At 43.9% G+C, this 14,906-nt stretch overlaps 1 protein-coding gene across 2 annotated transcripts in view; it reads right to left on the bottom strand.

Moving 5' to 3' along the window:
• VTA1 (vesicle trafficking 1) overlaps positions 1-14,906 on the bottom strand; it is a 321,449-nt gene that overhangs the window by 227,165 nt on the left and 79,378 nt on the right. For both annotated transcript variants that reach the window (XM_077283110.1, XM_077283109.1), the window contains exon 2: positions 7,866-7,960. In XM_077283110.1, the coding sequence (XP_077139225.1) occupies positions 7,866-7,960 (95 nt within the window). The remainder of the gene's footprint in view (positions 1-7,865; positions 7,961-14,906) is intronic.

The following is a 14,906-nucleotide window of genomic DNA, read 5'->3' as shown; positions in this document are numbered from 1 at the left end:
TCTGCAGCCACTTTTTTCACTGCAGACTTGTGAATTCTCATATCATGTGCACTGCAAGCTGTATGCGATGCGATATGCATACTCCTGGCCACATTACTACTAGACTGTTTCTGGCCTCACTCAATAAACTTGTATCAAGCACGGCCGTGTAGTCGGAATATGGCCCGGAGTATGGATATCGCATACTTTAAGTCACAAGACCACATTTCCCGGCGCTGACACCAGAGAAAACCACCTCATATGATATCTACCTGCAGTACACGTGATATCATCTGCATGTGGGGATAAAAACCCTTTACAGATGTTGTTCTTGGTGGATTTGAGTCCATCTTCGTGATGGCTTTGAGTCTGACCGCTGGGAATCGCAACTATTGCCGAGTACACAGGCTCTGAAGATCCCCGAGTCGATAGAGCGTTGGTCAATCATGCACATCTCTGATCAGTTCATTCTCTATGGCACCTGCTGAAGAAAGCTGCGCACAGCGTTGTGCTGGGCTTCAGAATGAATGGAGGGAGGTGCGCCCAACTTCGTACAACTCATTTAAAGCAAGAATCATTGTAGCAGAATCAATACTTATCAGAGCAAGGAAATCTGCTCATTGTGACATATCAAAGCAAGATTCTTTTTGTTGTAAAGAAAATATATGTCAAGATTTCTTTTCATTTTTATTTCCTTTTTAAGAAAAGCATGAAGTTGGTAAATAGACTATACATATACAAAAAAAATACAGCAGCCTAGGTTTCCATCTCTGCAGCCTTGACTTGTCATTCTGACATATGACCGTGGCTGTCAATCACTGACTACAGAGGTGGCCTGCTGAACTGCCAGACTTTGCTTTTCTCTAGCCAAATTAATTTAACACAGGGATGTGAAGTAAAAAGGTGAAAATTTCCAATACAACAGTACTTGGGGACAAGTTCATCGCGTTCTTTTCGTTGGACGGACTTTTCTGTTGTTGCTTCATGTGAACAATGCTGACATGGGAAAAATGACTGTTACATGTGTTATTTGTTACTTTTAGTTAATAAAATTGCTTTCTTTAAGTATTAGTCTGCAACCTTCATTCCTTCAGCCCCCCTGATACACAGTTTGCAGTCTGAACAAAGTTTCAGATCTTTCTCTTGTGGGAGTCTCTCCAAGTACCGTATATACTCGAGTATAAGCTGACCCGAGTATAAGCCGACCCCTCTAGTTTTGCCACAAAAAACTGGGAAAACTTAATGACTCGAGTATAAGCCTAGGGTGGAAAATGCAGCAGCTACCGGTAAATTTCAAAAGTAAAAATAGATACCAATAAAAGTAAAGTGAATTGAGACATCAGTAGGTTAAGTGTGTTTGAATATCCATATTGAATCAGGAGCCCCATATAATGCTCCATGAAGTTTGATGGGCCCCATTAGATGCTCCATATTAAAATATGCCCCATATAATCCTGCATAAAGGGTAATAAGGGCCCCATAAGATGCTCCATACAGACACTTGCCCCTTATAGTGCTGCACAAGAGTTATGGCCCCATAAGATGCTCCGTATAGTCACTTGCCCCATATGCTTTTGCTGCCATAAAAAAAAAATCACATACTCACCTCTCTTCGCTCAGGACCGCCGGCACTTTCAATATTTACCTGCTTCTCGTGCGGCTCGGTCTTCGGCACTGACGTTCAGCAGAGGGCGCGCACTGACTACGTCACCGCGCCCTCTGACCTGAGCGTCACTGCCAGAGGACGCTGAAGACAGAGCCGCACTGGAACGAGGAGAGGTAAATATCGCGCAGCGCTGCGCTCCCCCTCCCCGTATACTTACCTGCTCCTGGCGCTGAGTCCCTGCTTCTACCACCGCTGCATCTTCTTCCTGTATTGAGCGGTCACATGGTACCGCACATTACAGAAATGAATATGCGGCTCCACCTCTATGGGAGTTGGAGCCGCATATTCATTTCTGTAATGTGCGGTACCATGTGACCGCTCAGTGCAGGAAGAATCTGCAGTGCCGGAAGAAGCAGGGACGTCCAGGGACCGCGCCGGGAGTAGGTAAGTATAATTACACAGCCCCCGCCCCCCCTCCCCTGCCGACCCCCGGGTATGACTCGAGTATAAGCCGAGAGGGGGACTTTCAGCCCAAAAAAATGGGCTGAAAATCTCGGCTTATACTCGAGTATATACGGTAAGTGTTTTTGAATATCCATATTGAATCAAGAGCCCCATATAATGCTCCATACAGTTCATGATGACCCCATAAGATACTCCATACAAAATACACCCCATATAATGCTGCACAAATGCTTATTATGGCCCCATAAAATGCTCCATACAGTCATTTGCCCCATGTAATGCCCTATATAATGCTAATTATGGACCCATAAGATGCTCCATACAGTCATTTGCCCCTTATGCTGTTGCTGCGATTAAAAAAAAAAAATCACATACTCACCTCTTGTCGCTCAGGCCCCTGGCACTTGCTATATTCACCTGCTCCCCGTTCCACCGCCGTCAGCCGCCGCTATGTTCCCAGTCCACTGCACTGACTGCTCAGGCAGAGGGCGGCGCGCACTAATCGCGTCACCGCGCCCTCTGACCTGAGCGTCGTCACTGCAGAGGATGCAGAAGACGCAGCGGCGGCCAGCGGCGATGGAACAGGGAGCAGGTGAATATTGCGCACTGCTTATACTCAACTGCTCCTGGCCCTGTCCCTGCTTTGCTTCCCCGGCAGCTTCTTCCTGTAGTGAGCGGTCACAAGGTAGCCTGCGCCGGGAAAGCAGGGACCGCGCCAGGAGCAGGTGAGTATGCTTAGACCGCTGCCACTCCACCTCCCCTGCCGACCCCTGGGTATGACTCGAGTATAAGCCGAGAGGGGCAATTTCAGCCTAAAAAAAATGGGCTGAAATTCTTGGCTTATACTCGAGTATATACGGTAATATAAAAAAAATATATACACCCATCAACCACGGACAGAATCCATTTTCTACTGGAAGAAGCACAGCATGCCAGACCCTCCTTTTCATAATTACTTCCAAGTAATATATGCTGGATGTGACCTCTGTCTGTATCCAGTGGTTGCGTCATTACTTCTCATATTTCAGCAAAGTTTCTCTCCTGCACTGATTTCCTTGTCATGGGCTTTCTCTTCCTTCATTCAGCCATTTTCTCTGCCCTCCCTGTTGTATGGGGGCCACATGCAGCCCCCAATGCCATACTGTGCAGAACCCAGCCATCTGTTACTCATTTGTGTTCAGTAACTCTCACACTATGGGGGCAGCGGCAATCATTAAGTGGTCATCTTGACTCCTTTCTGCATAGATAAATAGGGGTGTAGAGGACCCACTTTGCATACAATAGTGGAAGTTCCTGAAATGGAAGCCCCCTTTTATTAGGGCATGCAATATAGAGTACTGATGATATATTCTTGAGGTCAGAAAAGCACTTCAAATTTTATGTTGCCCCTGAGAGTGATACATTCAGACCCCAAAAAAAAATGTCTCTGTAGCAGATACCTGGTCTCCTCTCTAATCTTCTCCCCTCCCTGCCGCAATCTCCAAGTTCAGTTTCCCACTCAGATATTCACCATTCAAGTATGGCCTGTGATGTCTAGACAGGCATACTGGATCATGACCAGTTTGGACATCGCAGGCCAAACTCAGATGGTGCCGGTCAGGTGTGGGAAAATGGCCTAATGCAGAGATAAAGGAAGGGAACAACAAGAACAATCAGAACCAAAAGCATCATCTCTAACAGATTGTATGTCATTTACCTAGTTGAGTGCTTTCCGGAAATGTTACCAGACTCTCTGCAGCACCAAAACATTACAACATTTGTAATGAAGACTATTTAAGTGCATTAAAGGTGTTCTCCAAGAATGTGATATGTCCCAGTCACATATGTCAAACTGTAGCCCATGCTAATCATGTGAAAGGAACACTGCTCGAGACGTGTCAACTGACAGAAGAGTAGTATCGCAAACATATATACCTCAGTCAGCAGAAGCAGGGCTATGACCGGAGTAAAAAAATAAATAAATCTCCTCGCTGACTGAGCCCGATATCTTTTTTCTCCAGCTTCGTACTACTCTATGTTTATGGGTATACCTGCTCCGCTGCGCGATACTGACAGCTTTATAGTAGGGAACAAGACTGGCTGTGCAAAGAGGCTGGAGAAAAATATTTTGTGCTTGGTCATCGAGGAGATGATTTCCTCTCATGTCCCAGACCTGCTCCATGTCTGATTCTGTATTTACAATGCTACTTTTGTCAGTTGTGTCAGAATTCTCCAGGTTGGTTTCTTCAGAGTGTAATCAGTCGTGACACGTGACTAGGATAGGCTGCAGTTTCAAATATGTGACGGGGCCATTTTATAACATTCTTGGAAAACTCCTTTAATAAACAAAAAAAAAGATTTTATATTAAAAACAGTTCTTAAATTCTGGTCTATGGCACATTCTCACAGAAATGTTATAACTAAGCTTAATACATAGTAACATTTAAATTAAATACATTGCTCTGAGGACATGCTGTGTTTCGTGTTCTTACATGTCACAATAACCTTTTAGGAAAACTATTTGTTTCTAAAACTGGAGCTCAATAGAAAGAAGAATAACCTAGCAGCAGCATGATACGAGTACAGATGGGACAATGTGAAAATGTCTTGCCAGTACGTGACAAAACAAGCACTTCTATGCTTTTGATGTCCTGTTGAGAAGAGCTCTTGTCAGCACATCTATACAAAGACTTTCAACATTAACCATGATGAATCAAGCAGAGGTGTAACGACTAAATAATGAAGTAACGAGGCCACTGCATCTGATGCACGGAAATGTCAGTACACGTATTAGCTGGAGATAAGAGAGCAGTATGTAGTAAGGGAGACAGAAAGACGACTCTAGGAAGTGGGCTCTTCTTACTGGTACCACGATATGGTTATCTGCAGCATTTCTTTTTTAACTTGGTAGCATTTTCTAAGCATGCCAATGTCTTGGAAGTACTGATACTCCTCAAAGAGACATACGGAGTATAGCGAGGATGGAGTCCTGCATGCAAAGCAGCATCAGAGAATTGCATGCAATTAAGTCTTTTGTTCTGTAAAGTTCCACCCAGGTGAGGTGGCTACCCTATAAGTCAGTGTCTGACACTGACCACCATTACCTGTCACTCTTCATATCCAGCTCGTCTCAGTTGAGAGAATCTGGCCATTATGCAAATGACATTCTGATCAAACTGTGCTCCATATCTCTGGGAAGAGAAGCAGAAGGAGAAAAAAACTATATGTCTCCATATTCTCCAGTCTGTGAGGCAGAGGAAATCAGACTGCAGTCAAATGTCACCCGAGTGCAGTCCAATATTTCCCAGGCACTTATTCACTTGCATGGCCGAGGGCGATCGGAATGACAAATCAAACATGGGGATATAGCGATTTTTTTTCTTGGACAGACACCGATCAAGGAAAACATATCTGACATGTGCACTGCCCCATAACATAACATTAGTCTGGGTGAGATCCGAAAATCAGCTCTTCTGCACCTGCCCTAAGGGGAACCAAAACTTCCTCAAGTTGCCTCAGCCTGCCAGAGACTGCTCTACACTAATGGAGGGCGTTCAGTCTGGAGAGGAGGCTCTGGCTTTGCATTTATTCCTGGTCGTGTTGCGATGCTCATTAAAGGGTCAGACACGGACTTATATAAAGTAGCTACCTTTCTTAGGTGGGATTTTGGGTGACACTATCGTTCTGAAACGGAGCTAAATTGCATACGTAAAGCCATGGGGCGGTTGTGTCTTCCATTCCAATATGTTACCAGACTAGCACATTAGTCTCCAACTGGAAACACTTGACATGGGACAGCCATGTTTTCATTGGAGCCGGCTAATGGACAGGTCACATGCTCCTCCACCAGCAGCCACTGTGTGGACAGAAGGGTTGTCAGGCCTGTCAGGAAGGCTGTATGTATTATCATCAAGTGCATGAGCGAGACCTGAAATACTAATATAAAGTGAATGTCACAAAATCATTGCTTTAGCTATTGAATTAATCAGTCAGATGACCACTTCAAACACTGTCCTATGTAAAACACAGGACTAGAGGAAAAGTGGAAACAGGGTCGAACTGACGGGGTTGTCCTGTTTCCAAAAACGCTGGTCCTCGGGCATAGCTTTCTACACATTAAAAACAAAAAACTGCACAACTGTTGGAGATTGGCTGCAGACGTGGCGCCAGCACTGCAGCCAATCAGTGAGCTTGGTGGCTCTGGCGGTGTACAAGGAATGCCCTGCTCGGAGCCCCTGAGCTCACAGATTGGCGGATACAGTGTTGGCGTGACTTTAGCGCTGCAGCCAATACTAGACACCAGATGATCCAGCGGAGACTGAGTGGGGAACATGGGGACAGTGAGCAAAGGGTGGTTTTATTGATTTTTAAATAAACTGCATCCGGGGACTGGGATTTTCCGAAGGGGACAAGCAATCTCTGCCAGCAGCATGTCACACAAGAGGAGGAGCAGAACAGTCTGTTAAATAGTATTGTGGGAAAAGTTTCGGTATAACTTCTAACTCCCTGCTCTTTTTTGGCTCAGAAGAACAGTAGGCGGTCATCAGGAACGGTGTGCATATTCATGGAAGGAAGGCTTTCAGTCACTGGAATCCTAAGATTGGGTGGTGCCAAGAAGTAGCTTCACTATGGAGCTAGTAGTGCGGCCCCCTAATGCCTTACAGCAGTGGTTATATAGGAATGTGATAGTCTTCTGACGTCATAATCATGAATGACCAGTTGGGGGAGGTCAAGCGCTTTAATCTCCACATTAAGGCTCCCATGCCCTCAACCTTGTTGGCAACCAAGTTATATTCATTAATTGCTCCATTTTGGTTTACATATGACTAAGTCACTCTTCGTACCTTTCTTGAGGAAAAATGGAAAAAAAAATAAACACAAAACCAAAAGATGGAAGCCTTCTCCTGAATCCAAATGTAATATCAATTTGAGTGAAAGGGAATCTGTCAGTAGGATCACCCCTCCTAAGCTGCTTATATGGGCATGTAGGTCATAGGAGGCTGAATAAAATGATACCTTGATATTTGCGATCTGATGTCTTATTCCAGAGAAATCCGTGTTTTTCTTAAATGTAAATGAAGTGCTCTAGACAATGAGCCGGGACAAAAAAATGCACGAAAATCTGCCTCCAGAGCTTATTTTAATAAAAGGAGGAATTACAAGTGTGTGACATGTAACAGAACAGTAGAAGTGACCTTTGATAATAAACACGTTCGCAGCTGCAGCTCTCACAGCTCTGCTGTATTATAACAATGCTGCTTGTGAGATGGAAGCGGAGGGGAACCTACAAAGGAGTCCGCTATAGTCACACACAGCTCAGCAGTGAGATCAGTAGAGCAGAGAGCGGCCATTACACATCACACTGGTAACGACCACGCTTATTAAATATAACCTCTGGAGGCAGATTCTCATGCAGATTAGAATTGGGCCAATAGTGCCGAACAGCTCATTTCCATATAAGAAAAACGTGGACTTCTCTGGAAGAAGACATCAGATCACAGATAAAGGAATGATTTCATCTTCCCATGATCTATATACCCATATAGACAGCATAAAAAGGGTTGATTCTACTGATAGATTCCCTCACATAAATATGGATTGTTTGACCAACACAAAGCAATTGCATCAGAAAAATGTATCAGTTACATTAATCTTCACTTAGGTGGCCAAAGTAGTAATTAAAGTACAAATGTTTTCTGTTTATTAAGAAATACTATATTTTTAGAATACAATTCTCTAATCATTACTATAAACTGATATGTCAACAAGTAATGAACAACGAGCAATACACAATTCTATTAGATTTAGTGCATAAATATATAATAATATAACTTACAGTTTCTAATTGATCCATAAGTTTAGACAGGAATTTGCGACATTCTGGACTCTTGCTATCGATTTTCATTCCAGTTTGCATAGAATATAGTCGGCCTACAAACATGAAGACAACGATCAGTTAGTACATGGCATATACCATCTTATCCACTTAGAATCATTTGCCTCAGCTCATCCTCCCCTGCAGAATACCGCCTGATAATGAATACTGCACACTGATGGATTGTCTGGATGGAAAATCGATCATGTGCTGTTGGAGCGATGTAGACTAATAGCACGCGGACCTAAAGCAGGGCTGTCTGAATGAGCCCTTATATTGGCGATTATAATCTGTGCTACTACAGAGTTCAGCTGGCAAAAAACGACACATGGTTATCCAGTTTAACCGAGGGATGGAAGAGGATATCCAGAAGGGTATAGGATTACTATTGTTGTAAGGTTCACTCGGTGGTCATTGTACGGAGGCATCATTTGAGTACTATATAGTGCACTGGAATGTAGTGTTTGTATATAGAGTTGTTATTTGCCTCTACATGGTACTGTTACGCACACGGTCCTTCATAATAATGGAAGGGGTTGGGTGCTGTAGAATTTGGGCACAGTATGCTGTTTAACTTAGATACTGTATACGGTACACTGTGAGACATGTAGTGTATTGTTAAGTGATTGTATGACAAACTATTCGCAATACGAGGGCGATGTAACCCAACTTTGGCCCTGCACCCAAAATGGGCACCTCTGGTCAAAATTACTATTATTGTATACAGTTAGGCAAGATTAAGATGAAATGATCCCTAAAAGGCCTAACGTTAAAGATGACACATTTCCTTTGTATTTTATACAAACAGTCATCTTTCACATTTTAAAAATTACAAAAAGGAAAATGGGCAGATGCAAAAATGTGGGCACCCTTGGAGATTTGTGTGCTCCGGTAACTTTGACCAAGGATTAAGAGCTTAATTAGCCTGTTAGGGTTATGGCTTGTGCACCATCATCATAAGGTGATGCAAATTTCCCAGCTTTATAAAAACCCAGCCTCCTCTCACCTTGAGTCAAAAACAGCAGCTATGAGTTCTTCTAAGCAGCTGCCTAGCACTCTGAAAATGATGGAGACCCACAAAGCAGTAGGATATATGAAGATGGCTAAGTGTTTTCAAGTTGCTCTTTCCTCAGTTCGAAATGTAATTCAGAAATGACACTTAACTGGAACAGTGGAGGTCAATATAAGGTCTGCAAGACCAAGCAAAATTTCAGTGAGTGCTGAATGTAGAATTGCTTGAGAGGCAAATCAGAACCCCCATTTGACTACAAAAGACCTTCAGAAAGATTTTGTAGACTCTGTAGTGTTGGTACATTGTTTTATTGTTCAGATACACCAGCATAAATATGACCTTCATGGAAGAGTCATCAAAAGAAAACCTCTCCTGCATTCTCATAATAAAATTTTGTGTAAAAAATAAGCAAAATATCATCTAAACAAGTTCTGTGGACCGACAAGGTTAGAATAGAACTCTGGCCACAAAGATAAAAGGTATGTGGAGAAAAAAAAGGCACAGAATTTAAGGAAAAAAACATCTTGCCAACCATTAAGCATGGGGGTGGATCAATCATGCTTTGGGGTTGTGATACTTTCAAAATGGGGTGTTACTACATACTAATCATAAAGAACCAAGGGAGAACACCGAACATATGATCCAAAGGAAAGAAATGTGGGACCAATATTAGAGAAATAAAAATACCTTTATTAGACAAGCATGACTTACGGTAGCAGTAGGTGCAAAAAAAGTGCCCTACTACACAACCCACATTTCTTTCCTTTGACCACATGTTCAGTGTTCTACCTTGGTTCTTAGTGTCTTTCCTAGTTGAGGTATATTAATAGCTACAATCAGCATGTGTTCACTCTAAATACTAACCACGCAGGGTGCTGCCCAAACCTTTGCAGTGGCCCATTTTCCTTTTAGAACTTTTTTAAATGAAAAAGCTGAAATATATACCGCATACTGGTATATTTTTTGAGTAAAATACAAAGGAAATGTATAGTCTTTAACATTAGGCCTTTTAGAGATAGTTTCATCTTCAACTTGCTTACTGAAACTGTTCACAATAACAGTAATATTGACCATGGGTGCCTAAACTTTTACATGCCACTGTATGTTAGGAAAAAACCAACTGTCGACATAGTAGAGATGAAAGAGGCCCAACTGTCAGGAAGCAGTGAGGAAACAAAGCTTCATAAATAAGTCAAACTGAGGTAACGTTAGTCATAACCTGGAAGGTTATGTGCAAACACAACAGTAACTGCAGGAAAACCGTCACTTTCCCTCCTAGACACATTACCCAAGCGATCATGATGAAAGACCACCCCATCTCCTCAACAGTCAGTAGGTAGGAAAAAATAAAATCATTAATAGTCATTGGACACTTAATAGACTCCTAGCTTACAACACTTTCTCATGTCATGGAGCAATAAATAGAAAGTCAGCACCATAGAACTCACAATGGCATGGGAATTTCTCAATATAGTAGGACTAGCTATTGAACCCGTTCTACGCCCGGGTGGCGAGCATTTATATTGGTATATGGTCTCCATCCTGGTATGTGGTGCTTCCATCCTGCGCCCTAATCTTTTCATGTGCTACTGCCATCTTTCGCCCCCATCCTGAGCTCTCATCGTGTTTTGTGCGCCTCCATCTTGTCATTTGCTACTCTGATCCTGAGCCCTCATCCTGTCATGTGCTCCCATCCTGCGCCTCAATCCTGTCATGTGCTGCTCCCATCCTGCACCCCCATGCTGTCATGTGCTGCTCCCATCCTGCACCCCCATGCTGTCATGTGATGCTTCCATCCTGTGCCCCCATCCTGTCATGTGCTACTCCCATCCTGCACCCCCATGCTGTCATGTGCTGCTCCCATCCTGCACCCCCATGCTGTCATGTGATGCTTCCATCCTGTGCCCCATCCTGTCATGTGCTACTCCCATCCTGCACCCCCAAGCTGTCATGTGCTACTCCCATCCTGCGCCCCATTCCTGTCATGTGGTGCTCCCATCCTGTGCCCCCATCCTATCATGTGCTGCTCCCATCCATATGCCCTGTACCTGCTCCATAAAGGTTGGTGGCCCCCATAAGATGCTCCATAGTATAATATGCCCCATATGCTGCTGCGATTTAAAAAAAAAAAAAAAAAAATGACATACCTATCATCGCTGGGCACCGAGTGCCTGAGCAGGCGAGGACACCGGCGCGCTATGGGGGTCAGGTGCCGGAGTCGCCGCTGGCTCAGTCCTCCAGCACTTGCTATGTTCACCTGACCCCGTTCCACCGCCGCGCACCACTCCATCTTCCAGGTCCTCTGGCTGTGACTGTTCAGTCAGAGGGCACGCAGTAACCACGTCATTGCGCCCTCTAACCTGAATGTCACAGGCAGAGGACACGGAAGACGGAGTGGCGCGCAGCGGTGGAACGGGGACAGGTGAATATAGCATACTCACCCTCCTGGCACGTCCCGGCTTCTCCATCGGAGAATGCGGTACTCGTTCAGTGCTTATGCATACCGCGATCTCCTGGGCTGCGTCACTCTGTGGGGTCCAGACTACGCAGGCGTTTGCGCAGGCTATAAAGACTTCAGACAGAGTGACGCTCCCAGCGTTATATTATAGATAAGAGGGACAGAAGGCTGGGGAACACACTATTCTTCTATTTAAGATAATTCAGCATCAGATCAAGTGAAAATCAAATCCCACTAGGTACATAACAGGCTTTTACACCCTCACATTCAACAATGATTAGAATTTTTTTTAAAGTAAGAACACCAGCCACATAAGTTCTAAGTTTTGTTCATGAATGCAGTGGTCTCCAATGAAAGTAATTGGCACAAGAGAAAACCGCTATTATGTGACAATAATTCAAGTGTACAGAAGAAGTTTAATTCATATAGAGTGGGATTCTGCCCGAGGGCCTCCTAGGTGTGACAGTCTGCAGATGCCATCTGTGATCTTCTCATAGATCAGGTTACTGCAATAAGACGGAAAATATGCATCCTTATTCCTTAAAATAATATTTATCTTTAATAATAATAATTGTGTAACAGCCCCTCCACAGCTAGAAGAACCAAGACAATATATTCCTTCAAAACTTCCTATCAATAATTGCCTGTATCCCACAATGCTGATTTTGGCAGCAGCAAGGGGCAGAGCTTCATCCAACAACCTTTCAGTGTTGGTCCTACAGACCTTGGGACACATTTGGACGACATTCTACAATCACGGCCAACAAGGGGTGGTCTACTCGGAGTGGGAGACTTCTGGCACGGTTTCACTGTATTCTAATGTCACCATCTATGGATCATTTATACTAGATTATATATTTATTCTCAACAGGAAGAAACCCGCCAATAACACAAGCTGGTACATCCGCTATGGATTACAATACACCTAGTTTTATTGCAGCGCTCACATAGGCACATCACATTTAAAAACAAATGACAAGAGCACTTAAGTTTCTACATCCACGCTCCGGCCATTGTATGGTCTGGGGCCTCCACATAGATGAATAAAGGGGATATACGTGTACATCCGTGCAGTTAGACACATCTGTAAGTAAATTTATGCTGGGAATATTCTCTGCATAATGTATGAGACTTCAAAAAACGCTCATACACAAGTACTGTAAAATACAGCACATTGCCCATTAAAAAATCTGCTGAGTTTGCACCCCTTTGGAACATACACAACATATATATTCACACAATACAATATTGCTGGAAGCAGAGAGCACGGTTCGGGCCAGTCCGAACTGTAAAATTATCAGAAGGGCATCGCTCCCTGCAAGCCACGAAACAGCGGAGCAGCGCTCTCCTGAGGATCAACATCCACAGCAAGCTGGCAGGCGAAAGTGGAGCAGAGAAACTGAAGATCACTGGTGAGGCAACCCTGGCTTAAAGGGAATCTGTCATCAGGTTTTTGCTGCCTAATCTGAGAGGAGCAGGAAATAAGACCCCGATTCCAGCAAGGTAACACTTAGTTTACTGAGGGGCAGCAGTTGTGACACAGAGTTGTTACATATGGCAGAGCTCAGAAAGTGAGCTGCTTATCAGAGTAGGAGGCGTGGTCGGACCAGAGCTCACAGGAGCACCAGTCCTGATCTCCTGGTGATAAAACCTTCATTCTATGGAAACACCACACAGACTATTATATGACACATCGCTGAAATCTGTATCTCAGCCCCTACCTCATCCTGCCCTCAGATTACATAGCAAAACCTGCTGACAAATTTCCTTAAATTTGTAATTTTTGGCCCAATCTGTAACATTCGCTCAGAATGAGGACTCCAACAACAATTTTAAGGCTATGTTCCCATGTACAAAAAAGCAGATGGTTTTATTCTGTTTATTTCTGTGGAAGTTTCCACTTAAAGTCTGCTCTGATTATCGTATTTTTGTTGCAGATTTGAAGCAGAAATGCACAACTTTTTTTAATGCATTCTTAAGGCTCCCACAGAGAAAACGCAAAGTTCAACAGTCTTTAAAGGCAGCAGGCGAGTTTTCATAAACTCACATCCACTTTGCATTAAACTGTTAAACGCAGATTTCCTGCACACACAAAAAAAGAAAACGCCACATGATTCATCAAACCTTTGACAACAGAACTGTAGAATAAAAGGCTTTGAAAAGTCGCTAAATTTTGGCGCATGACTACAATTTTTTTACTTTTGGCATTACCAAGCCATTTTTGTACAATTCTGACAAAGTGGCTGTGGCTGGTGCGGGATGGGGTTGTGGCGACCACAGTTCATCAAATTCATGTAAGAAGCCGCTTTCCTTACGTCACAAATCTTTCACCAGCAGGGGCTCTTGACCAATCAGGACCACTCCGCACTCTCATCAAGACTACCACGTAGATCACCAGCCTTGATGAATTGGGAGTCATCGCTATGTGGGTACATGGCCTCAAAGCCTCATGCTGTGTTGTGGCAAAATGCAATAAGACTGTGATTTAACGGTAACAAGATACCCTTAGACCTTGTTCTAGTAGGTTTTTGCACACTAAGCATCAGCTTTCTTCTGTCTCCACATTTAAAGGGAACCTATCAGCAGGATTGTGCTCAGTAACCTACAGACACTTGACAGATCGGCGTCGTTATACTGATTAAAATGATACCTTGGTTAATGAAATCTGTTTTGTGGTTGTTGTTTAATCTTTATTTTCGGTTTTGAGTTACTGACATGCCCGCGCTCCGGGGCGGCCTGTGGGGGTCTTCATGTGGGGCTCTGATTAGGTATTCATGTGTATGGCTTCTAACCGGTCATTGATCCCTCAGTGACCTGCCCCTAGTTTACATAATGAATATTATACAGTGGGTACAGAAAGTATTCAGACTCACTTTGTTTCATTGCAGCCATTAACTCAAAACTGAAAATAAAGATTAAACAACAAACAACAAGACGGATTTCATCAACCAAGGTATCATTTTATCCAGTATATCTGTGCCAGCCTGACAGTGTGTGTAGGTTACTGAGCACAATCCTGAAAACAGGTTCCCTTTAAAACACATGAACAGTCAAGAGATTTCCTGGGTGTGGATGAGTTGGGAAATAGAACTGTAGGGCTAATATTGCATTGGTGTAGCTTTGGGACATGTTTACTAGGTGCAGACAGAAGTTTTTCAAGAGACATATGAAAGGCATGCAGAATTCCTTGTGTATCGGACAACCCCATTAAAGGGAACCTGTCACCCCCAAAATGGAAGGTGAGCTGCGGCCACCGGCATGAGGGGCATGAGCCCCCGATGTAACCTAAAAGATGAGAAAAAGCGGTTAGATTATACTCACCCAGGGGCGGTCCTGGTCTGGTCCGATGGGTGTCATGGTCCGGTCCGGGGACTCCCATCTTCATAGGATGACGTCCTCTTCTTGTATTCACGCTGCGGCTCCGGCGCAGGCGTACTTTTGTCTGTCCTGTTGAGGGCAGAGCAAAGTACTGCAGTGTGCAGCCTTCGGGAAAGGTCAGAGATGCCTGGTGCCTGCGCACTGCAGTACTTTG

Source organism: Ranitomeya variabilis, chromosome 2 (genome assembly GCF_051348905.1).
Source record: "Ranitomeya variabilis isolate aRanVar5 chromosome 2, aRanVar5.hap1, whole genome shotgun sequence".
NCBI classification, from domain to species: domain Eukaryota; kingdom Metazoa; phylum Chordata; class Amphibia; order Anura; family Dendrobatidae; genus Ranitomeya; species Ranitomeya variabilis.
The sequence above is the reverse complement of the archived record's forward strand: the minus strand, read 5'-3'. Positions and strand labels throughout refer to the sequence as shown.